General features: G+C 40.5%; 1 protein-coding gene and 2 long non-coding RNA genes across 5 annotated transcripts in view; 1 reads left to right on the forward strand and 2 right to left on the reverse strand.

The window, feature by feature from the left end:
• Window positions 1-24,167, forward strand: part of atp2c1 (ATPase secretory pathway Ca2+ transporting 1) — a 74,150-nt gene that overhangs the window by 13,930 nt on the left and 36,053 nt on the right. For 2 of the 3 annotated variants that reach the window (XM_061881777.1, XM_061881779.1), the window contains exon 1: window positions 3,632-3,788. The exons of the other annotated variant lie outside the window; for it this stretch is intronic. In XM_061881777.1, the coding sequence (XP_061737761.1) occupies window positions 3,765-3,788 (24 nt within the window). In that variant the 5' untranslated portion in view covers window positions 3,632-3,764. Of the gene's footprint in view, window positions 1-3,631; window positions 3,789-24,167 lie in introns of those variants that run through there. 3 annotated transcript variants of the gene reach the window in all.
• Window positions 726-6,353, reverse strand: LOC133539698 (uncharacterized). The gene is made up of 3 exons (XR_009803473.1): window positions 5,963-6,353; window positions 4,948-5,073; window positions 726-1,058 (listed from the first exon to the last, which is right to left on the reverse strand). It is a non-coding gene; the product is annotated as an uncharacterized LOC133539698 (long non-coding RNA).
• Window positions 19,480-21,645, reverse strand: LOC133539444 (uncharacterized). Its single transcript, XR_009803383.1, has 2 exons — window positions 20,752-21,645; window positions 19,480-20,021 (listed from the first exon to the last, which is right to left on the reverse strand). It is a non-coding gene; the product is annotated as an uncharacterized LOC133539444 (long non-coding RNA).

Raw genomic sequence — 24,167 nt, forward strand, 5'->3', positions numbered from 1 at the left:
TGACGTCACTCCTATCAGCCGTAGTTGTATTTAATTGTTTAATTATTAAATTTAATATGTAATTATTTAATTCAATCATTCTTATCAATATTGATTTTTATTTTTTTTAAAAATGCTTTTTAGGAAAAATTTGCATTAAAAAATGTAATATCCCCCAACTCCTCCAAAATGAAATTGAAAGTAGAGCATCCATCCATCTGCTTCCGCTTATCCGAGGTCGGGTCGCGGAGGCAGCAGCCTAAGCAGGGAAGCCCAGACTTCCCTCTCCCCAGCCACTTCGTCTAGCTCTTCCCGGGGGATCCCGAGGCGTACCCAGGCCAGCCGGGAGACATAGTCTTCCCAACGCGTCCTGGGTCTTCCCCATGGCCTCCTAACGGTTGGACGTGCCCTAAACACCTCCCTAGGGAGGCGTTCGGGTGGCATCCTGACCAGATGCACGAACCACCTCATCTGGCTCCTCTCGATGTGGAGGAGCAGCGGCTTTACTTTGAGTTCCTCCCGGATGGCAGAGCTTCTCACCCTATCTCTAAGGGAGAGCCTCCCCACCCGGCGGAGGAAACTAATTTCAGCCGCTTGTACCCGTGATCTTATCCTTTCGGTCATGACCCAAAGCTCAAGACCATATGTGAGGATTGGAACGTAGATCGACCGTTAAATTGAGAGCTTTGCCTTCCGGCTCAGCTCCTTCTTCACCACAACGGATTAGCAATGACATCTTACAAGAAAAAAACAGCCTGCATGGCCGTTTTGTGTTAAGAGTCAACAACGCAACCTGTTACATGTCACCTGTTTGCTCTTTTATTCCACTTTTTTTTAAAGTATTATTTTTGGTGGGTCGTTAAAAAATTAGCTGCATTTTGGACATCACTGCATTACACAAACAAAGATAGCTGCAAGTCAGTGCGAGTGAGAGTATCATTTATACCTGTAAATTGGGTATAGTAAAAAAAAAAACACCTAAATGTTCGTCAGGTAACTAATTGGTGGTGACTTGTCCAGGGTGTACCCGGCCTTCCGCCCGATTGTAGCTGAGTTAGGCGTCAGCACCCCCTGCAACCCTAAAAGGGAATAAGCGGTAAAAAATGGATGGATGGAATTAATGCAGTGTTTTTCAACCTTTTTTGAGCCAAGACACATTTTCTTCATTGAAAAAATCCCTCGGCACACCACGAGCAGAAAACATTAAAAAATGAAACTCGGCAGTCCATACTGACGGTATCAAGTTGTTCTCGCAATTGGTGGATATAAAGTCAAACCATAACCAACCATGCATCACTATAGGTCTTGTCTAAAAGTAGGTGTACTGCCATGACCTGTCACATCACACCCTGACCTATTTGGAGTTTTTGGGTGTTTTCCTGTGTGTTTTAGTTCTTGCCTTGCGTTCCTATTTTGTTGTTGATTCCCATGTCATGTACGGATGTACTTTGTGGACACTGTCTGCTGCTCCACACGCTGTAAGTCTTTGCTGTCATCCAGCATTTTATTTTTGTTTACTTTGCAGCCAGTTCAGTTTTAATTTCGTTTTGCATCGCCATCCCTAAGCTTCAAAGCCTTTTTCTTAGGCTGCCTCTTGCTGTCGTCTGCAAATTGTGATCACGACCACAAACCATGTTCCCTACATCCACAAAGCAATTAGCTACCTGGTGCCACCTACTGATATGGCAGGGTATTACATGGTTACTTTGTCGTGTTCTAGACCGCACCGACACTCAACAATGGCACATTATTTGCGGATTATAATCACTGGTTTGCAAAAAAATATTTTTAACCCAATTAGGTGAAATTACATAATCTCCTACGGCAGACCAGACTGTTTCTCACGACACACTAGTGGGCCGCGGCACAGTGGTTGAAAAACACTGAATTAATGATAGTAGTTTGCGAACGGAAGTCATGCTCTTGTTTTGAACATTTGTAATAATTCATAACAACATCGATTTTGATTCATTATTATTTTATTAGAAATGACATCTTACAAGAAAAAAACAGCCTGCTTGGCCGTTTTGTGTTAAGAGTCAACAACGCAACGTATTCTTGTTACGTGTCACCTGTTTGCTTTTTTTTATTATTAATATTTTTGGCGGGTCGTTAAAAAATTAGTTGCGGGCCGCATTTTTAACATCACTGCATTACACAAACACATTATTTTTTACCTGTAAATTGGGTATAGTAAAAAAAACACCCAAATGTTTGTCAGGTAACTAATTAAGTTTATTAATTAAAGCAGTGTTTTTCAACCTTTTTTGAGCCATGGCACATTTTCTTCATTGAAAAAATCCCGAGGCACACCACGAGCAGAAAACATTAAAAAATGAAACTCGGCAGTCCATACAGACTGTAATAAGTTGTTCTCGCAATTGTTGGATATAAAGTCAAACTATAACCAACCACGCATCACTACAGGTCTTGTCTAAAAGTAGGTGTACTGCCATGACCTGTCACATCACGCCCTGACTTATTTGGAGTTTTTTGGTGTTTTCCTGTGGGTTTTAGTTCTTGCCTTGCGCTCCTATTTTGTTGTTGATTCCCATGTCATGTACGGATGTACTTTGTGGACGCTGTCTGCTGCTCCACACGCTGTAAGTCTTTGCTGTCATCCAGCATTTTATTTTTGTTTACTTTGCAGCCAGTTCAGTTTTAATTTCGTTTTGCATCGCCATCCCTAAGCTTCAAAGCCTTTTTCTTAGGCTGCCTCTTGCTGTCGTCTGCAAATTGTGATCACGACCACAAACCATGTTCCCTACATCCACAAAGCAATTAGCTACCTGCTGCCACCTACTGATATGGCAGGGTATTACATGGTTACTTTGTCGTGTTCTAGACAGCACCGACACTCGGCAATGGCACATTATTTGCGGATTATAATTACTGGTTTGCAAAAAAATATTTTTAACCCAATTAGGTGAAATTACATAATCTCCTACGGCAGACCAGACTGTTTCTCACGACACACTAGTGGGCCGCGGCACAGTGGTTGAAAAACACTGAATTAATGACAGTAGTTTGCGAACGGAAGTCATGCTCTTGTTTTGAACATTTGTAATAATTCATAACAACATGGATTTTGATTAATTATTATTCTATTAGAAATGACATCTTACAAGAAAAAAACAGCCTGCTTGGCCGTTTTGTGTTAAGAGTCAACAACGCAACGTATTCTTGTTACGTGTCACCTGTTTGCTCTTTTTTTTAATTAATATTTTTGGCGCATTATTTTGGGATTATAATTATGTTCTCCCCGTGAATGCGTGGGTTCCCTCCGGGTACTCCGGCTTCCTCCCACTTCCAAAGACATGCACCTGGGGATAGGTTGATTGGCAACACTGTGTGAATGTGAGTGTGACTGTTGTCTGTCTATCTGTGTTGGCCCTGCGATGAGGTGGCGACTTGTCCAGGGTGTACCCCGCTTCCCGCCCAATTGTAGCTGAGATAGGCGCCCCCCGCGACCCTGAAAGGAAATAAGCGGTAGAAATTGATGGATGGAATTACTGGTTTGCAAAAAAATATTTTTAACCCAATTAGGTGAAATTACATAATCTCCCACGGCACACCAGACTGTTTCTCACGGCACTCCAGTGTGCCGCGGCACAGTGGTTGAAAAGCACTGAATTAATGATAGTAGTTTGCGAACGGAAGTCATGCTCTTGTTTTGAAGGTACACCCGGAAACAACGTATACCTGTGCGTGAGCCGTCAGCGCGTTTGAGATGGTGGCTTCATTCTTGTCCGAGATAAGCGAGGCGCGCGGTGCTTTTATGGAAGATGTGGAAGAAACGGGAGCTGCTGGTGAGTTCAACATTCTGCTGCCGCATTCGGTCAGACTCTGTCCGGTGCTTCACTTTGCTCGCTGAACAACACCCAAACCCTTCCGAAGGCTCATATCCGGCCGCGGTGCGAGCTCGGCGGCGGCGGCGGCTGCTCGTTAGCTAGCTGCTAACGCCCCAGGGAGGGCACCCGGCAGCTTGGTGACAGCGACGCGAGGCCGTGGTTCGATGGACCATTAACGGCGTTACCGGAGTCCTCTTTAGTCTGGTCGAAGCGAAGGTGTTAGCCGACAGGTGCAGCTAGCTAACTAGCCGGTCGAAGTCCGTATGGTGATGAGTTTGTAGCCCTTTAATATTAAAGGTTTGCTGAAATGAGATTTTCTTATTTAAACGGACATAGCGGGTCCATTCTATGTGCAATACTTGATCATTCCGCGATAATGCCATATTTTTGCTGAAAAGATTTAGTAGAGAACATCGACGATTAAGTTCGCAACTTTTGGTCGCTAATAAAAAAGCCTTGCCTGTACCGGAAGTAGCAGACGATGCACGCGTGACGTCACCGGTGTGAGCGCTCTGTCACGCCAAATTTCTTCCCCCCGGAAGACATTTGGCGTGACAGCCCCTCTAATGCCTGAAGGACCCCAATGAGGGTGTGATAATACCATGTTATATGACTCTTAAAGGCCTACTGAAATGAGATTTTCTTATTTAAACTTGGATAGCAGGTCCATTGTATGTGTCATACTTGATAATTTTACGATATTGCCATATTTTTGCTGAAAGGATTTAGTAGAGAACATCCACGATAAAGTTCGCAACTGTCGGTGTTAAGAGAAAAGCCCTGCCTCTACCGGAAGTCGCAGACGATGACGTCTCAAGTGTGGGGGCTCCTCACATATTCACATTGATTTTAATGGGAGCCTCCAACAAAAAGTGCTATTCGGACCGAGAAAACGACAATTTCCCCATTAATTTGAGCGAGGATGAAAGATTCGTGTTTGAGGATATTGATAGCGACGGACTCGAGAAAAAAAAAGAAAAAAAGAGAGTTAAAAAAACAAAAACGCGATTGCATTAGGACGGATTCCGATGTTTTTAAACACATTTACTTGGATAATTCTGGGAAATCCCTTATCTTTCCATTGTGTTGCTAGTGTTTTAGTGAGTTTTAATATTACCTGATAGTCGGAGGGGTGTGTTGACGCCAATGTCTCAGGGAACTCGACGGCAGCTTCATGGACGGCCCAAGCTCAGCTTTTCTCCGGTAAGAAGCGACCTTTTAACCACAATTTTCTCACCGAAACCTGCTGGTTGACATTTGGTCTGGATTTATGTTTGCTTGACCGCGCTCTGATCCATAGTAAATTTTCACCTCCGGGAATTTTAAACAAGGAATCACCGTGTGTTTGTGTGGCTAAAGGCTAAAGTTTCCCAACTCCATCTTTCTACTGTGAGTTCTCCAATATTAATTTAACAAATTGCAAAAGATTCAGCAACACAGATCTCCAAAATACTATGTAATTATGCCGTTAAAGCAGACAACTTTTAGCTGTGTGTGTGCGAAGCGCTCATACTTCCTAAAAACGCGTGACGTCTTGCGGACACGTCATCATTACACGACGTTTCCAAGACGAAACTCCTGGGAAATTTAAAATTGTAATTTAGTAAACCAAAAAAGCCGTATTGGCATGTGTTGCAGTGTTAATATTTCATCATTGATATATAAACTATCAGACTGTGTGGTGGGTAGTAGTGGGTTTCAGTAGGCCTTTAAGGGTTACAGCTGCAAAATTAGCGAAGCAAGAATAGCTTGAAAGGTTAGCATGCTGGAATGCTTATATCTTTTCCTCACCGTTATTTTTCACCATTGACAATCAGCCAATTATAATGCTTTTAAAACAGGCAGCTGTGTGGGCTGCTTTAAGGTCCTTCCACCCTCATTGGGGTCCTTCAGGCATTAGAGGGGCTGTCAAGCCAAATGTCTTCCGGGGGGAAGAAATTTGGCGTGACAGCTCCTCACATTCTCACATTGTTTATAATGTGAGCAACCAGCAGTAAGAGCAATTCGGACCGAAAAAGCGACGATTTCCCCATTAATTTGAGCGAGGATGAAAGGTTTGCGGATGAAGAAAGTTAGTGAAGCACTGAAAAAAAAAAAAAAAAAGGCAGTGGAAGTGTAGTGGCAATCCTCACCTTCAAATGTTCAAATTTATTGTCACTACTCAACAGCTTTAAGGGAGTGATCCTACTCAGCAGCAAACATTGCAATGAAGCGAAGTCCAGTCGGAAATCCAGTTTATGCATATTTATTAACGAACTTGCAGGGTGAATGAAAACATACCAGGGATTATTGCAGTGATATTGTGTTATATGTTCTCCTGCCTGTTGTTGTCTGCCATTGTCTGCTGTTGTTGTCTGCCGTTGGTAAGAACAGTTTGTGCTCCCACACCTGAGTCCCTCCTAATCAGCTCACCAGTGCTTCTATATATGCCTTCCCCCCTGCACTGCTCAACCAAAAAGCCAGCCACCTAGTGACAAAAGAAAGTAATGCCAACTCAAAATAAGGATGCCTAAAATGGCTCCAACTGGGAGCGTTTCAGATGTAATTAGACACATTTACTAGGATAATTCTGGAAAATCCCTTATCTGCTTATTGTGTTAGTAGTATTTTAGTGAGATTATAAAGTCATACCTGAAAGTCGGATGGCTGCGGTGAACGTCAGTGTCTCTGAGAGAAGCCGAGGAGCCAAGATCACAGCTGCCTTTTTGAGCTGCAGGATGAGGTCGCGTAATCCACTCAAGAGCTGACTTAATATCACAATTTTTCCATCCAAAAACTTGCTGGTTGATGTAGAGAAACATGTTGGCTTGACCGCTCTGTGTTAAAGCTTCACAACAAACAAAGAAAAACCGGCTGTGTTTCGGTTGTTAAAGGCAGCTGCAATCCACCGCTTTCCACCAACAGCATTCTTATTTGACGTCTCCATTATTAATTGAACAAATTGCAAAAGATTCAGCAACACAGATGTCCAAAATACTGTGTATTAGCGTGATGAAAAGAGACGACTTTTAGCCGTAAGTGGTGTTGGGCTAAAATGTCCCCTCCAACCAATAACGTCACAAACACGCGTCATCGTACGCGTCATCATTCCGCGACGTTTTCAACAGGAAACTCTGCGGGAAATTGGCCAATGTTAAGATTTCATCATTGATTTATAAACTATCAGACTGCGTGGTCGGTAGTAGTGGGTTTCATTAGGCCTTTAAGGTCGTTCTTTGCCCAAATCATTACTGAATGTTTATGTCCGTGTGATGCTTTTTTTGGGAGGTCAACTTTATTCCTGGCCGCAGTGAACAACAAGGATTGTATTATCATTTCCCCACAAAGACCAGTTGTTGTTCCAGTCAGCTGCTAAACAGCTGACTGGAACCACTACGCAGCTCTTCATTGAATGAGCATGCTATTTTGGTAAATAGTATAAATAATTCAAAAGATTGTTCTTCTTATCATGTCTGATATCAAAACTTTTTGACAATGTGAGCGACGTGGATGAAGTGTCTTGCTCAAGGACACCACGGCAGTGACTAGGATGGCGGAAGCTGGATTCGAATTCTCCTATTCCTTGTAAGTTTGTCTCGTATCCATCCATCTTCTTCCACTTATCTGAGGTCGGGTCGGGGGGGCAGCAGCCTAAGCAGGGTAGGCCAGACTTCCTCCTCCCCAGCCACTTCATCCAGCTCCGCTCGGGGGATCTTGGGGCGTTCTCAGTCTAGCCGTGCGACATAGTCTTCCCCGTGGTCTCCTACTGGTTGGACGTAGGGCTGGGCGATATGGCCTTTTTTTAATATGTCAATATTTTTAGGCCATATCTCAATACACAATGTATATCTCAGTATTTTGCCTTAGCCTTGAATTAACACTTGATGCATATAATCACAGCAGTATGATGATTCTATGTGTCTACATTGAAACATTCTTATTCATACTGCATTAATATATACTAATTATAAACTTTCATGCAGAGAAGGAAATCACAACTAAGTCAATTGACCAAAAGTGTATTTATTAAAGTTATTAAGCAATGGCACACACATTCATGTCATTTCCAAAACATAAAGTGCAACATAGTCAGATACATTTTAAGTGTCAAATAAAAATGAGCTGCATAATAGGAAATCAAATAGTATTCGTCCTTCACTATGTGGTATGTTACTAAGGTTATGAAATTGTCTTCATTCTCTAGCGAGTGACTTTTCCAATGATGCTACATATTAGCAGTAATGCTAGTTTTTATAGCAACGCTTTTTCCCCACACTTGACATATCACGGTTGTCTGTTCGACATATTTCCCCCTTGAAGCCGAACCACCGCCAGACGATGGAAACCCTGCTGTTTTTAATGTGAATTAAGTCTTCCTTCATTTGTTACTAGATCCGCACCTTCTTTTTTCGTACGGCTTCGTTAGCAGATAACGTAGCCCAGTATGCTAACTCTCTGCTCTGCGAGGGCAGAGACATATGTGACGTATGACGTGACAGTATGTGACGTATGAAAGAATGTGTGCCTGCTTGTCCGTGGATAAGGAAAGACAGGAAAGAGTGAGAAGAGCCTGAAGTTTACGCCCGCAGCTAAAAGCAACTGCGTGAGAACGTATACTCGAATATTAGGATATAGTCATTTTCTATATCGCACAGAGATAAACCCGCGATATTTCGTATACATCAATATATCGCTCAGCCCTACATATAATCACAGCAGTATGATGATTCTATGTGTCTACATTGAAACATTCTTCTTCATACTGCATTAATATATACTCATTTTAAACTTTCATGCAGAGAAGGAAATCACAACTCAATTGACCAAAACTGTATTTATTAAACAGTTATTAGCGCGTGACCTTTCAAATGATGCTACATACTAGCAGTAATGCTACTTCTGGTAGCATTACTGCGTGTGCCCCACACTTGAAAAATTAAAGTTGTCTATTCGACATCTTCCCGCTTGAAGCTGAACCACCGCCAGACAATGGACCCCCTGCTGTTTTTCTTGGGAATTAATTCTTCTTTCATTTGTTACCAGATTCACACCTTCTTTCTCTCGTATTACCACTCGCACGGATTCGCTAGCATCACAGCTAACGTTACCCATGCTGCTACCTCTCTGCTCGGGAAGGGCGTGTGATGTTGCACGTATGTAAGAAGGTGCGCTTGTTTTAAGTCTCTGTGAGAAGGAGAGACAAGAAAGAGGGAGAGACTCATGCAGTTTAATGCCCGCAGCTAAAAACAACTGCTTGAGAACGTATAGTCGAATATCACGATATAGTAATTTTCTGTATAGCACAGAGACAAACCCGCGATATATCGATATATCGCACAGCCCTAGTCAGACGTGATCTAAACACCTCCCTGTGTAGGCGTCCGGGTGGCATGCTGACCAGATGCCCGAACCACATCATCTGGCTCCTCTTGATGTGAAGGAGCAGCGGCTTTACTTTGAGCTCCTCCCGGATGACAGAACTTCTCACCCTATGTCTGAGGGAGAGCCCAGCCACCCGGCGGAGGAAACTCATTTCGGCCGCTTGTACCCGTGATCTTGTCTTTTCAGTCATAACCCAAAGCGGGTGCGGTGAGGATAGGAACGTAGATCGACCGGTAAATTGAGAGCTTTGCCTTCCGGCTCACCTCCTTCTTCACCACAACAAATCGATACTGAAGACGCCGCACCGATCCGCCTGTCGATCTCACAATCCACTCTTCCCTCACTCGTGAACAAGACTCCTAGGTACTTGAACTCTTCCACTTGGGCTAGGGTCTCCTCCCCAACCCGGAGATGACACTCCACCCTTTTACGGGCGAGAACCATGGACTCGGAATTGGAGGTGCGGATTCTCCTTCCAGTCGCTTTACACTCTGCTGTGAACCGATCCAGTGAGAGCTGAAGATCTTGGCCAGATGAAGCCATCAGGCCAACATCATCTGTAAAAAGCAGAGACCTAATCCTGCAGCCACCAAACCGGATCCTCTCAACGCCTTAAATGCGCCTAGAAATTCTGTCCATAAAAGTTATAATCAGAATCTGTGACAAAGGGCAGCCTTGGCGGAGTCCAACCCTCACTGGAAATGTGTCCGACTTACTGCCGGCAATGCGGACCAAGTTCTGACACTGATTGTACAGGGAGCGGACTGCCACAATCAGACAGTTAGGTTTGTCCCGTACTGGAACAAAAATGTGTTTTGATACCTTTTAAAATACATTTTGAAAATTTCATTATTGGCTTTATTTTAACATAATATTATGATACATTAATTACATGTTTCTAATTGGAAGCAAACAATTTTTGCGTGAAATAAGATGAACATACTCAAATTGTTTTTTTAATTTTAATAGTAAGTAAGCAAACAAAGGCTCCTAATTTGGCTGCTGACGTTTGCAGTGACATATTGTCATTTCCCATTCTATTATTTTGTCAAAATTATAAGGGAAAGCGGTAGAAAATGTATTATTAATCAACTTGCTGATTTACTGTTAATATCTACCTACTTTCTGTTTCAACAGGTTTTACGTACACTTCTCTTAAAATGTAATAATCACTTATTCTTTTGTTGTTTGGATACTTTACATAAGTTTTGGCTGATACTACAAATTTGGGTGAGGATCCAATACCAAGTAGTAAAGGATAATTTTGGTCATAATTAAAGTTCTCCTTTATCCAGGGACGTTTTTTTTCAAGTTTGCAAATAAAACTTTCTTTTTTTTGGATAAAGTATAATGACATAGTCATTGTAGTTTGGACAATGGCTCTTGTGCTTGGTATTTTTAGTCAATATTTGCATAGACCCACCCATTTGTTTACATTCAGGAGCGTGCTAGCTTGCTGTTAGCGGTTAGCTATTGTATCCAACGGTGTGTCGTGAAACCCATCCATCCATCCATTTTCTATCGCTTGTCCCTTTTGGGGTCGCGGAGGGTGCTGGAGCCAAACATGTTTAGCTATTCTTTGTCCTGCAGGGATGTTATTTGTAAGAAACCTACTGTTTTTGTCGCAATGGAATTGAGGATTAATGATTTAGAAGAAGCTAGAACACTACGCAGTGTAGAAGCTGGGTTTTAGCCCACAGCTTTGACTGACTCGCGGGGTCAGGGACCGGAAGTGGCGTGTGATTCCGGGAATAGAAGAGACACGAAGATTGAGTTTGTTGGAGTGGAATGCTGCATATATGTGAAATGGTAAACAATGGTAAATGGGTTGGGCTTCACGGTGGAAGAGGGGTTAGTGCGTCTGCCTCACAATACGAAGTTCCTGCAGTCCTGGGTTCAAATCCAGGCTCGGGATCTTTCTGTGTGGAGTTTGCATGTTCTACCCGTGAATGCGTGGGTTCCCTCCGGGTACTCCGGCTTCCTCCCACCTCCAAAGACATGCACCTGGGGATAGGTTGATTGGCAACACTAAATTGGCCCTAGTGTGTGGATGTGAGTGTGAATGTTGTCGGTCTATCTGTGTTGGCCCTGCGATGAGGTGGCGACTTGTCCAGGGTGTACCCTGCCTTCCGCCCGATTGTAGCTGAGATAGGCGCCAGCGCCCCCCGCGACCCCGAAAGGGAATAAGCGGTAGAAAATGGATGGATGGATGTTAAATGGGTTGTACTTGTATAGCGCTTTTCTACCCCTTTTTAAGGAGCCCAAAGCACTCTGACAGTATTTCCACATTCGCCCATTCACACACACATTCACACACTGACAGTGTGAGCTGCCATGCAAGGCGCTCACCAGGACCCATCAGGAGCAAGGGTGAAGTGTCTTGCCCAAGGACACAACGGACATGACTAGGATGATAGAAGGTGGGGATTGAACCAGTAACCCTCAGATTACTGGCACAGCCACTCTACCTACTTCGCCACGCCGTCCCCTGAAATAAAGAAAGACAAAGGGGGAATCTGTTCAAACCTCCATTTTTTTTTGAGTGGTACAAGACGGACAATATCGGCTAGCTAGATATGTTTTAAAACTAGCAGAGCGGTGCTTCAGTGTTTACAGCATCACCATTATCGTTAGTTTTTAAGCCAAAATACATATTTTCTACCTATTCTGTCTCCACGCTGTTTTTTGCGTGTATGTGCTCTGTATACGTGTGTTGACTCACGTGCGCCTCGGCTCATATTCGCAGCAATGTCACCGTGGCGCGCAATCACGTCCAATGAAAAAAAAAAAAAAAAAAAAAAGTACCAGTATTTTCAAAGGCAGTGTGGTACCTTTTTTAATCCATTAGTACAACTGTACTTTATTAGCACCGGTATACCGGACATCCATAGTTTCTGGCTGGCCACTTTACTATCTGAACCCCAAAGTTTAGTCACAAGTTGCCATTGTCCTCTCCGGCATCCATGTTGTCAACCAAATGTTACTACATACTGCTACGTTGTAGATTGTATTAGATGTCGCTTCATGTGTCTACATTATGTTAGATCAGGGGTAGGGAACCTAAGGCTCTGGAGCCAGATATGGCTCTTTTGATGACTGCACCTGGCTTTCAGATAAATCTTAGCTGACATTACTTAACGCGATAAGTAATGAATAATTTGGCTGGTAATCACAGTGTTAAAAATAACGTAAAAAATAAAACATTGTTATGCATTTTAATCCATCCATCCGTTTCTACCGCACCTGTTCAAGAAGTTACATTAATGGTAAGAATTTATTTATTATTGGTTAGCTTCAGAATAGCAATGTTATTAAAAATAATAAGACTTATTATACATTTAAAAATGTTGGTCTTACTTAAAAATGCACGCATTTAGTTGTATTCAGTGTTAAACAAATATATGGATCTCACGGAAATACATTTAAAAATGTTTAGCTTTCATGGCTCTCTCGGACAAAAAGGTTCCTGATCCCTGTGTTAGATGTTGCCACATGGTCCTATGTGCATACTGTGTCCAACCTGAACCGGTTGGGCGAGTTGCAGGACTGTTTGTCCCAAGCATGTCGCCAATGTACGCATGACTCACATGTACCTCCCATTCAGGTTCTTCGTCTTTTAGTTGGCAGGTGAGGCTCAACAAAAAAGTAATTATTTCATATTTATTTATGTGTACTGTAACAGTGCTGCTTATTCAGCTGTTACAAACATTTAAATTACTTTAAAATGTTGTCTATTTAAAAGAAAAGAGGCAAATTGCTAAAAAAAATAAAAAAAAAAATTAACCTTGTTTATGCATTTAAAAACAGGTAAACTAGCAGCAATGAAAACAACAAAACACAAAATCTAACTTCATGTAAGAGAAAATCATTTTGTGATGTTTAAAAAGCTGCACACTGGTATATTGACTCTTGATTAACTCTTGGCAATTTTAGCACTCCAACAGACTCAATATGTAGAATTATATAATAATAATAATGCATGTATATTCTTTCAAAAGCAATACATTTGTGTTTCTTGTGTATTTTAACATCGTAATTGGAACGAAAACATTTAAATCTCCCAGGTAAATCAAACAAACAAATAACAACAACACAATGTACTTTGTTGACAAAATTCTGCACTTGAAAAAAACATGACAACCAAAAGCAATAAATCTTAATTGACCATAAAGTTAGGACCTTGGAAAGTAACAATATAAACACTACCGTTTAAACGTGTATTAACCGCTAATGCAAAACTAAATTAAGCGTGGCAAATTCCCAGTGAGGAACATGACATGATGTGACAACGTGACAGCCCTTTAAAAAAATAAATAAAATAAAAAAGGATACTTTTGTAATCCATCCATAACTGTATTAAATGGGAGCATGTCTTTGGCGAGGTATTTAACCGCACTGTATGTGAGCACACACCATTTTGCATCGTTTTGTTTACACTGACCTGGCTGGTGGTTGTGTTTCAAGTGAGCGTGCATTTTGTTGTAATCATGCACATTTGGCAAGCTGGCTTCTCGATGTTTATCATAAGTCTCATCTTGTTCCAGAGGTATAAAATAAAATATTCCATTTGGTTTTGTGATTATTTTGTCCATGTTAGCCGCTACATACTAACTTGTTGCATTGTGTGATGCTAGGTGGCCTGCGGCCGCGCGTTACTACACAAAGCTTAACGAGGACAAATAGTTCACCCCATTGTTTTTTATTCTGCTATGGTACAAACGCGCCTATCCGCTAAAAGCGACGGAAAGCGTGAGGCATGCACATGGCAATTTATCGACGCTGGAAAACTTACCAACTTTAATTTTCAATTGACTTTTCGAGTATCGGCCCTGGCCTAGTACAACCCCCAATGGTTAGTATTACCGTTTTATATAAAAATAGTAGAAATCTGTGATTGATATCAACACTTTGAGAAACTCTAACTTAAATGCTACTATGAATACAGGACACTTTAATGGCTTTCCCCATTGAGAAGCAACATACCGTAATCTGAACTTGTACAAACACATTGCTGTCTGAGCAACTAAGATACTCAATTGTGCACATTGAACCTCCAAGCTGTGCTCTCTTTGAACAGAGTGCCAGATCTATACTCGGAGGTATGTCACACGGATGCGTGACGACACATAAACCAGAATTGTAAAATCAATTATTAAAAACACTCTTAAGACGTACTACAAGTTAAAACAGAAGAAGATAAATATACTGAAACACTGGAATAAAAATGTATTTTAAAAAGCCAGAGCAATGTTTTTTTCTGTCAAAGTATGTCTATTTATGGAATTAAACATTTAAAATTAAACATTGCGCATGTATAATTACTTTTAAAGCATATTTAACAAAACCGTAAATAATAATGACCATGTTAATTTTGTAAAGTTAAATAAAATAGTTATTGTGACCAAAATTATCGCAGTTATCATTATCACTGTATTGTAGAATATGCTCAAAAAGTACATATACACACACTAAAATTTTACAACCAAGTTTTACTTTCTTTTTTTAAAATAACTAAAATAAAAACACAGAAAATACTTCCTTGGCAGAGGAAACATTAGGACTCCTCAAAAAAACCCACCTGTCACAAAAACTGCTTGTGTCCTATCGCTGCTCAATAGAGAGTGTGCTGATATACTGCATGTGTGTATGGTATGCCAGCTGCACGGTGGCAGAGAGAAACCGCTTCAGAGGGTCATAAAAACTGCAATGAAGATCACTGGCTGCTCTGTCCCCTTCCTAGATGAACTGTACAGAGCCAGGGGCCTAAAAAAGGCCCAAAACATAAGGGACCCATCTCACCCTGGACATAAACTTTTTGAACTGCTGTCCTCGGGCAGGAGATACAGGACAATAAAATGCCGTACAAACAGATTTAAGAACACTTTTTACCCGAGAGCAATAGTGTCGCAGAGCACAAGTGAAGAATGATTGTGCAGGCTGTGTGCTTAGTATTTTTATGTATTTTATCTATGTTATGTTTTTATGTGTTATTATGAATTTGCACTAAATTAGTTTTGCTTACAATTTCGTTGTACAATGACAATAAAGATATATTCTATTCTTAAAGGTGCTTTTTGCAGCTTCCTCACAGCAAATCGTTTTTAAAGCAAAAAATACAACAAGAGTTTATGTGTTTTAACTAAACAAATGTGCTTGACAATTGTCAATATTTTTCAAAAATACATAGTTCATGTAATAAAAAAATGTTGCCGGTCCGAATGATTGGTGTCACTCACCCGGTCTCATCAACACGTACACGCAGGGACCACATGCACACTTATGAAAGAAGTCTAAGAGAACCAATTAACAATTTGCAGTCATGTTATGATAGAATAGTTATTCAAAGACAGCTAACGCTAGCTATCCAAATTGCTATTATTGGCCAACAACACCTAAAGCTAATGCGCGTGCATGTGTTACGTATGTATGTAGTTATGTCATTATGTCCTAGAAGCTGTAAGAGGTGCGCGATATACTTTGTAAAATACATTGGAAAAATGGCGCCCTTTAACCATCTGTGTAAATGTTGCACACAGCCCCATAAAGAGCCATATTATTTTATTGTGTTTACAAGTTAAAATGTATTAAAAATATACATTCGTCTTCATGTTGTTCAAAATGATTGTAAACGATAGGTAAAGTAAATAAAAAACAAAACAAAAAGCGCAGTTCCCCTTTAAGCTGGCCGCATTAGAGCCAACCTTGATCCTGTATAAATGTATTACTTTTTTCAGTTAATAACAAACTATATTTCTATTATTTAGCTTGATTCCTACTTATATGTACACTTCATATGTATATTGATGTACAATTATTTTGTGTGCTTAGTTTTACAGTCACTTATATGTTGAGACACTGGAGAATATCAATGAACCACCTCAAGTATTTTTTTCCCATCTCTAATTCAAAGGACTGTTTAAATATTTGGCAAAATGATTTCCAACATTCATTGAGGGTAGGATATAGTGCAGCCTGTGTTACATTGTACAAAAAGCAGCAACAATTACAAAATAGAGCAAAATGTCCAATGTTATTGCTAACAAGTTAACAACATAGAGGTTTTTGAATATGTAAACATTTGTTTTAGCCTTTCTAAAGTAAATATTTGCATCATCAACGATGATGCAAACTCTGTGATGACGTCATATTGACCACCAATATTAGCCATGCCCCCACAGCCCTAAGTGTATGATCAAGCTAAGAGAAACCATGTAATCATCACTCCATGCAGCATTAACACTGGAGGATGAGGCTTCCCCGGATTTCCACAGGATGCGGAAGGATAGCAAAAAGTAGCTGCCAGCAAAACAGCGCAGACTTACAAGATCTTGCAAATCCCCGCATGATCATGTTTTTAAGTAAACACCGCGCAACGTCTCAAGTTTAATTGTCTATCAATGCTTACGGGCGGACCGTCTGCATTGAATTGACTCGTGGAAAAGAGATAGTTTTGCCTTGATGAAAGACAACTTGATTTTTTTTTTTTGTAGGAAGCAACAACACAACAGTCACATCAGCCCTGACGAGCATTGCACGCACACACACATTTGATTCAACTCCTACAAACCACTCCACTGCTTTCTCTGGCCCCTGTGTTAGCTGGTATTTGACACAGGCACCCCACACAACTGCCTGTGTCTGCTTCTTTAACGTTGGACCTGCAGAATTAGCACATCCTCATCCATTTGTGTCAACGAGGTGAAATTACGTCTGAAAACCTTTGACAAGTTGACTTCATGTCCGTCCCCGCCCATTAGGACGGTTCAAAGATCCACCTTTAAGACAGGCTTTTTTATTTCAAAAGTAAACTGAATAATGTATTTTGTGTTAGTGCTTGACCTCCTGTCCAAAGCAAGCAGATTTTAGCTAAATTGAATGGATTTGTTGCGACGTCCGGCAAATATAGAATTCTGCGTGTGTGTAGATATATATATATATATATATATATATATATATATATATATATATATATATATATATATATATATATATATATAGCGCAGGGATGCGGAACAGCACTGCCATGGCGATGGTAATGAACAACTTCACTTGTATAAACACGGAAACTGTCCACCTGCTGTTTTGACGTCGTTCCGCATCCAGTGGAAAATCCAGGCATAACAGGTTGAACCCCGAGAAAGAACAAGCGGGAGCATATAAATATATGCTAATCGCTAAAATAGCCGCTAAGGTGGCTTGAAACAACAGAAGGAATAAGTTTATATGGAAGCACGTTACCGCAAAAAGTAAGCAGCTATTAGAAGGAATTCAACAAGTAGATTAATAAGAATTATAGGGAGGATAATATAATGTTTGTTGCTGTTTAGTGGCCAGGCGTAAACGTAAGGGGGGGTGGGCTAGAATGATTAGAATCATAATTTTTATTTAAAAAGAAAAACAATTGCTCTGCTTTTATTGTCAAAAAATCATGGAATCATTTCCTGGACACAGAAGGATTTTGAGAGCAAAACCCAAAGGATTTAAAAGAGTAGATGATAGTAGGTTCTGATGAAAAACATCAGTAGTTATGACATTGCAGAAGCTCGTGGAAACAATGACAAAGCAAATGCGTGCTGTAATCAACGATGAAAGCGCCGAACACCCCAAAAAACAATGCAGGGATCAGTTTACATACATTATACCAAACATTTTAATGAAATTAATAACTAATTGAAAGTTAATTATTTTGAAAATTCATTGTTTAAAACAAAAATAATACTGAAAAAAGTGGACTCGATGGACTCACGCACCCATAAAAATGCCTTGGAATAGTCTAAGCCAGACCCAGTCCTCTACGGACGCATATCTAGACAGGATATGATTCAAATATCTTAGACAGGCTGCTTCTATTTTGACCGCCGCAACTATTGTAGACTTTACCGCATGCGAGTTAAAGCCATCCCACGTGATGCAACACAGCCAAAGAAATCGGTGCATTCCTCGGGTCAAACATGCAGAGACTGACGAAAGAAGAGCAGAGAAGCCACGGAAGAACAAGTGACAGAGAAGAAAGACATACCAGCGCCAAACACGAGACAAGAGAGAAATGACCAACAGAGGACAGAGTTACATCTTCAAGAACTTAAGTGTCGCAATGTGGCGACACACATAAACATTTTTGTACAAACTTACCCAATCATTACCAATATTGTTTACACTCATGAGTTTTTAAATGACAGTTATGGCAGGGAAAGAGAAAGTGTACAACTTTTACATGTTTTGAAGATTAAAGTTAATATTGCAGAGAAAGGGAAACTCAAGCTTTTTCTACTTGGACTATTTTAGGATGCACGATTTTAAGAAAAGCCATTACAGTCAGGGGTACCTCGGGACAGGAACGACCCAGTTTTTTCGGGATAGGAGCTGTCCTTTACGCTAATTATGCTTGGTTTCGGGCAATATTCGGGTTAAGAGCCTACCCACCACTACTTGGTGTAGCGAATGTCACAGTGACCCCTGGAATATCCAACCAAAACATCTGGTCTTAGTCGCTCGTCGAGGTGGGGGAGATAATCGGTTTTTTATATGCATTGTAATTCGGACATGGACAATTATAAAATTGATTAGTAAACGTCAATATTCGATAATTTATTTGTTGTAAATTAACTAATGAAGACATTTATCAATTTTTACTCACTGCAGTGAGCCACATCACCGAGAGATTCAACCAGCTCCTTTATTATAAGGCTCTCACGTTTCAGTTGTGCACAAATTTCCATTAGTGTGATAAATGTGGGCATTAATTTAACTGTTAATTATTACAAATGCACTTTTTTTTAAAGTTGCAAGTGATAAACAATTATCTAGTGAAACGAAAAGACATGTAAAACAGCATCAATATACATAAATCGATGATAGATTAACAGATCTGAGTAGTCCGACTTATGTGTGTGGAATAATTCCTTACTGTGTGTGTGTGTGTGTGTGTGTGTGTGTGTGTGTGTGTGTGTGTGTGTGTGTATATATATATATATATATATATATATATATATATATATATATTAGGGCTGCAACTAATTTGATAATCGATTAATCTGTCAATTTTTACTTCGGTTAATAATCGAATAAAAGAGACCTACTACATTTCTATCCTTTCCAGTATTTTATTGAAAGAAAAAAAAAAAAGCATACTGGCAACATGTTCCTTCAACTTTTGCCAAATAAAACAAGGCAAATGTTGCAAAAATGATTTTTTTAAATAAAGTGCACCATTGTCATGCACAATTGCAATAATTTTTTGGGGGGGGAATTTCAAACCTGGTTACTACCTATACCAACCAATGTTGGATGCTGAATGTCTTTCCTCTAGTGGCATGGTCGTAAGGCAGATTGACTTAATATTCCATTCGTCTCCGATGTAATGGCATGCCAAGGTAGGTTTCCGTGGCTACACTTGTCCACACATCAGTAGTGAGAGCAATTTTTGCTCTGGGTGGCTTTTATGTCAGTCTACAATGCTTGGAATGTCTGCTCGTGTTTCCTCTCCATCACTTTGGTAAAATGGGTCCTCGAGGGAAGAGTGTAACCAGGGTTGAGGATGTGAATCATTTGTCTAAAACCTTCATCCTCCACAATTGATAGTGGCCTCATGTCAGTTAGCAACATATTCAGGTAGCATCAGTCAATGCAGCCGCTTGGTGTGGTGTGCAGACCTTCCTTTGTACCAAGTCGCTAATGCTTTTGATTGATTGATTGAAACTTTTATTAGTAGATTGCACAGTTCAGTACATATTCTGTACAATTGACCACTAAATGGTAACACTCGAATACATTTTTCAACTTGTTTAAGTCGGGGTCCAAGTAAATCAATTCATGCTGGGTTGTTTCTTTCTGAAATGAGAGAAACCATATAATGAACGTACACAGTAGCATCATTTACATGTTACTTAATACATACCTATTTGATTTAATTCATATTTTCTGCCGTAAAAGGCATATACGCCACCACATTAAAAAAAGCTAAATAAATAAATGGACATTGGGGATGCAGCATACACCAATAATAACACGGAAATGTAACTCATCAAATCAGAACTGGATCAGATATTGTACACGTTTCTGTTGTGAATAATAAAGAATTCATTCTAGGCTGCCTCTGAATAATAGCATGAAATATTTCAGCACCTTCATAAAGTTTAGTAATACTAAAGCGCCACTCAAATCTAAATATATTTATATGGCTTTATTCGGCCCGGCTACATTTATCCATTATGAAACCAACTTTAGATATTTCTGTCCGTTTATTTCGAAATTGGTAACCGTGCGTTTTCTCTCGCAAAACGGAGTCTAATCTGCCAGAGACACATTATCAGCACCGCGTTGCAACAAAGGGATAACGTTAATTTTACACACCAAAAAGCTGAACTAGTGAATGCCTGTTGCAACTCAAAACAACACAGAAAATGAAGTTGTCGCACTCTCCAACACGTACATAACTCTGAAAGGTAATACACAACAGTTGCTGCTGCGCTTCCTTAAAGAACATATCGTTTACAAAAGATTAAAAACACACAGACGGACACAATGGATCAATGTACCAAACTATGGACTTTTTACGTACCATCATCCATGGCTCCAACATGTTTCCTCTTCAGTTGCTCCCGAAGCAATGTTGTATTTCCATGTCATGCGAGGTCCATGCTGCACATTTGGCAGGAAATGGTCTTCTTTGAAGTCTTTAAAGTAAATTGTCCCCACACTTTTGACGACTTAGGTTGTACACTTTCGTCCATTGAAGCATTAACCTCAAGATGTTTCTCCGCTGAACTATCCGTACTGTTTGCCTCCGCCATTTTTCGAATGTTTCCAGGCAAAGGAGCCTGCACAAAAGCGAGCCGCAAAAAAACGTTCCCGGGCTTGTTCCTATCCCGTGGTGCGTTAAGAAAACATCGATGGTAGACGAGAAATAGCAGAAAGACAGGGACCAGCTCGTTGGTTGGTATGTGGAGTGGAAGTTAAAGTATGTCTTGTTGACATAAGCAAACATGTTGGGAGTAAACAGGCCAGTTGAAGGATGTCCTAGAATGTTGTTCAGGGATGTACATTGAAGCAGATGCTAATGCTAGCCAGACGGATACAAGCTAAGGACTGGTCGACAGGTCCAAGTCATAATGATGTCAGTCATTGGTATTTAGTCATGACTGGATGGTTGTCCTCTGTAAGGAATTGTTCCACATACCTAAGTCGGACTACTTCAATCTTTGATCAAACTGCGTGAGTGTGACAATGTCTGTTACTTGATGCTAATCTACTTTGTGATTTCTCAACCCCTTTACACTTTATCAACTTAATCATTTATGTCACAAAGCTTTTGTACACTTTCATTATTTTAGAATTACCCTCATCTGGATACATAGTTTTCCACCACCATTGAAAACTTAGAGAGTACGTCTAGGTCTCATCAGGATCCAAGCACATTTGGAGAAGTCCGAAAAGGTCTGAAATGAACCCAAAGTAGACTGGCTGGGCCGATAAAACGATATCAATAGATAGACGTGTGCCATATCCATAAAAAATGTGTTCAATAAAACGTTCTTTAATTTTTAATTTTCTTTGAAAGAAAGCGTAAGTTGCATGAACAATGTCACTCGCTCTATGGCAGGGGTGCCCATTACGTCGATCGCGAGCTACCAGTCGACCGCGAGGGGTGTGTCAGTCGATCTCCAGCGAGGCTTTTAAAAAAAATAGACCTAAAAATTAGTGATCATCAATCTTCACCAAGACGTCACTTAAATGACATTCACGGTACCGGAGGGTCTTGTGAGATGACGCTGGCTGCTGCAAGATCATTATTATGAAAATATGACCGAGAGGAAGGCGAGAAACACTTTTTATTTCAACAGACTCTCGCGCCGTACCTTCCGTCAAAACTCTTAAGGGCCGACTGCACATTTCCTATCTTCACAATAAAAGCCCTGCTTCATGCTGCCTGCGCTAACTAAATACAGAGTCTCGGAAAACTGGCGTGCACAAGCGATCCCTCAGAAAGCTGGCGTGCACATCACTTGTGCACGCCAGCTTTCCGAGACTCTTATTTTGTTAGCGCAGGCAGCATGAAGCAGGGCTTTTATTGTGAAGATAAGAAATGTGCAGTCGGCCTTTAGAGTTTTGACGGAAGGGACGGCGCGAAAGTCTGTTGAAATAAAAAGTGTTTCTCGCCTTCCTCTCTGTCATTTTTTCATAATAATGAACCGGCAGCAGCCAGCGTCATCTCACAAGACCCTCGGGTGCCGTGAATGTCAATCAAGCAAGCTACGGAATTTGCCGCCAAGGTTTTTCTTGTAAAGTGTATGGAAGCTGGATGAATTAGATGCCAAAAACCAACCACTTTCATGTGGTATTGTACAGAAAGGACAACTTTTTTTCTCCTCCATTTGAAAATGTGGGCGTTATAATCATTACTGTCTGATTCCAATCAATGCAAGTCATCAGGTAATACACCAACTTATATTCTTGTCTTTGTGAAAGAAAGACATCTATATGTGTTACACATGCTTGTATTATCATTAAACACATTTAACTTGTTTACAAAAATGTCTCTTTCATAAATAAATAAATGTTATATATAAATGAGGTAGATCCCCTCGAGTTGGTCAATTGAAAAGTAGCTCGCCTGCAGAAAAACTGTGGGCACCCCTGCTCTATGGTAACCTTCAAAAACAGTAAGTGATCACTTAGTGGTAGGAGGGACAAGCTAACAGCCAATCAGGTAACAGTATCAACTCTCATGTCTAGTTGTGCCATACTGCTGTCTTGCTGTTGATTCTCTGTATGGAGTGAGAAGAGAAAGTAAAAATGAGTGCCGGGTATACCGACACAACAGGTTGGAACTAAAGTGCGGGACTGTATAAATAAAATCAATTACATAAAATAAAGAATGTGCTACTTTAAAATAATAGTAATTTGGTCCAATAATATTTAAATGATAATTACTGCATAACATACATTAATTTCTGTACTTATAAAGGAATAACAGCATTACTACTAAACCTAAACTAAACTTGCAGAAAACTGTCAGTTTTCTGTTTACATTTTCACACCTTGCAGTATTCTGTTACACTTTTGTAAGCATTTCTTTCATATTCTTGCATAATTAAACCATTTCAAAAGGGTTATTAAGTGTTCAATGTGGTTTTAGAATTGTATTTACATTGTTTTCCATGCTTGTGTTGGCATTTCGTTTACTTTCTGCCTCGGTAGCTGAGGGGATTGATTATTATCACAGGAAGGTTACGTTTGAAATAAAGATGTTTACATTCAGTACTTTTCTCCTGGTCCTTATTTTCCATAGGTCATGTAAATTATGAATAATTATCAATATAGACCGACATTTATACCATGATAGGGTTTTCAGTCATATCGCATAGCCTTACCCACCCCTGTAGTCTTGATGCATACTTGCCAACCTTGAGACCTCCTATTTCGGGAAGCTTGAGGTGGAGGCGTGGTCGGGGGTGGGGCCGAGGTGTGTTCGGGGCGGGGCGTGGTTGGGGGCGTGGTTAAGAGGGGAGGAGTATATAGCTAGAATTCACCAAGTCAAGTATTTCGTATGTATGTATGTATGTGTGTGTGTGTGTGTGTGTGTGTGTGTGTGTGTGTGTGTAAGAGAAATACTTTAATTTCAGTGTTCATTTATTTACACATATAATGTACACACACACACACACATAACACTCATCTACTCATTGTTGAGTTAAGGGTTGAATTGTCCGTCCTTGTTCTCTTCTCTGTCACTATTTATCTAACCATGCTGAACACCCTCTCTGATGATGCATTGCTGTGTGGCACCTACAAAAGTGCTTTCATCAAATGCACTAGAGTCTGCAATCTTCCATCTCTCCCTAGCATGACCCAAAACCGGTCAATCTTTGCTTCCTAAGGAAGATATTCACTGCCAAGCAGATGGTAGTCCACTACTTCTTCCCGGAGGCTATCCAAGTCCAATCGCAGCTGCGGCTTGGAACTTACAAGCGTATT

Source organism: Nerophis ophidion, linkage group LG21 (assembly GCF_033978795.1).
Source record: "Nerophis ophidion isolate RoL-2023_Sa linkage group LG21, RoL_Noph_v1.0, whole genome shotgun sequence".
Taxonomy (NCBI): domain Eukaryota; kingdom Metazoa; phylum Chordata; class Actinopteri; order Syngnathiformes; family Syngnathidae; genus Nerophis; species Nerophis ophidion.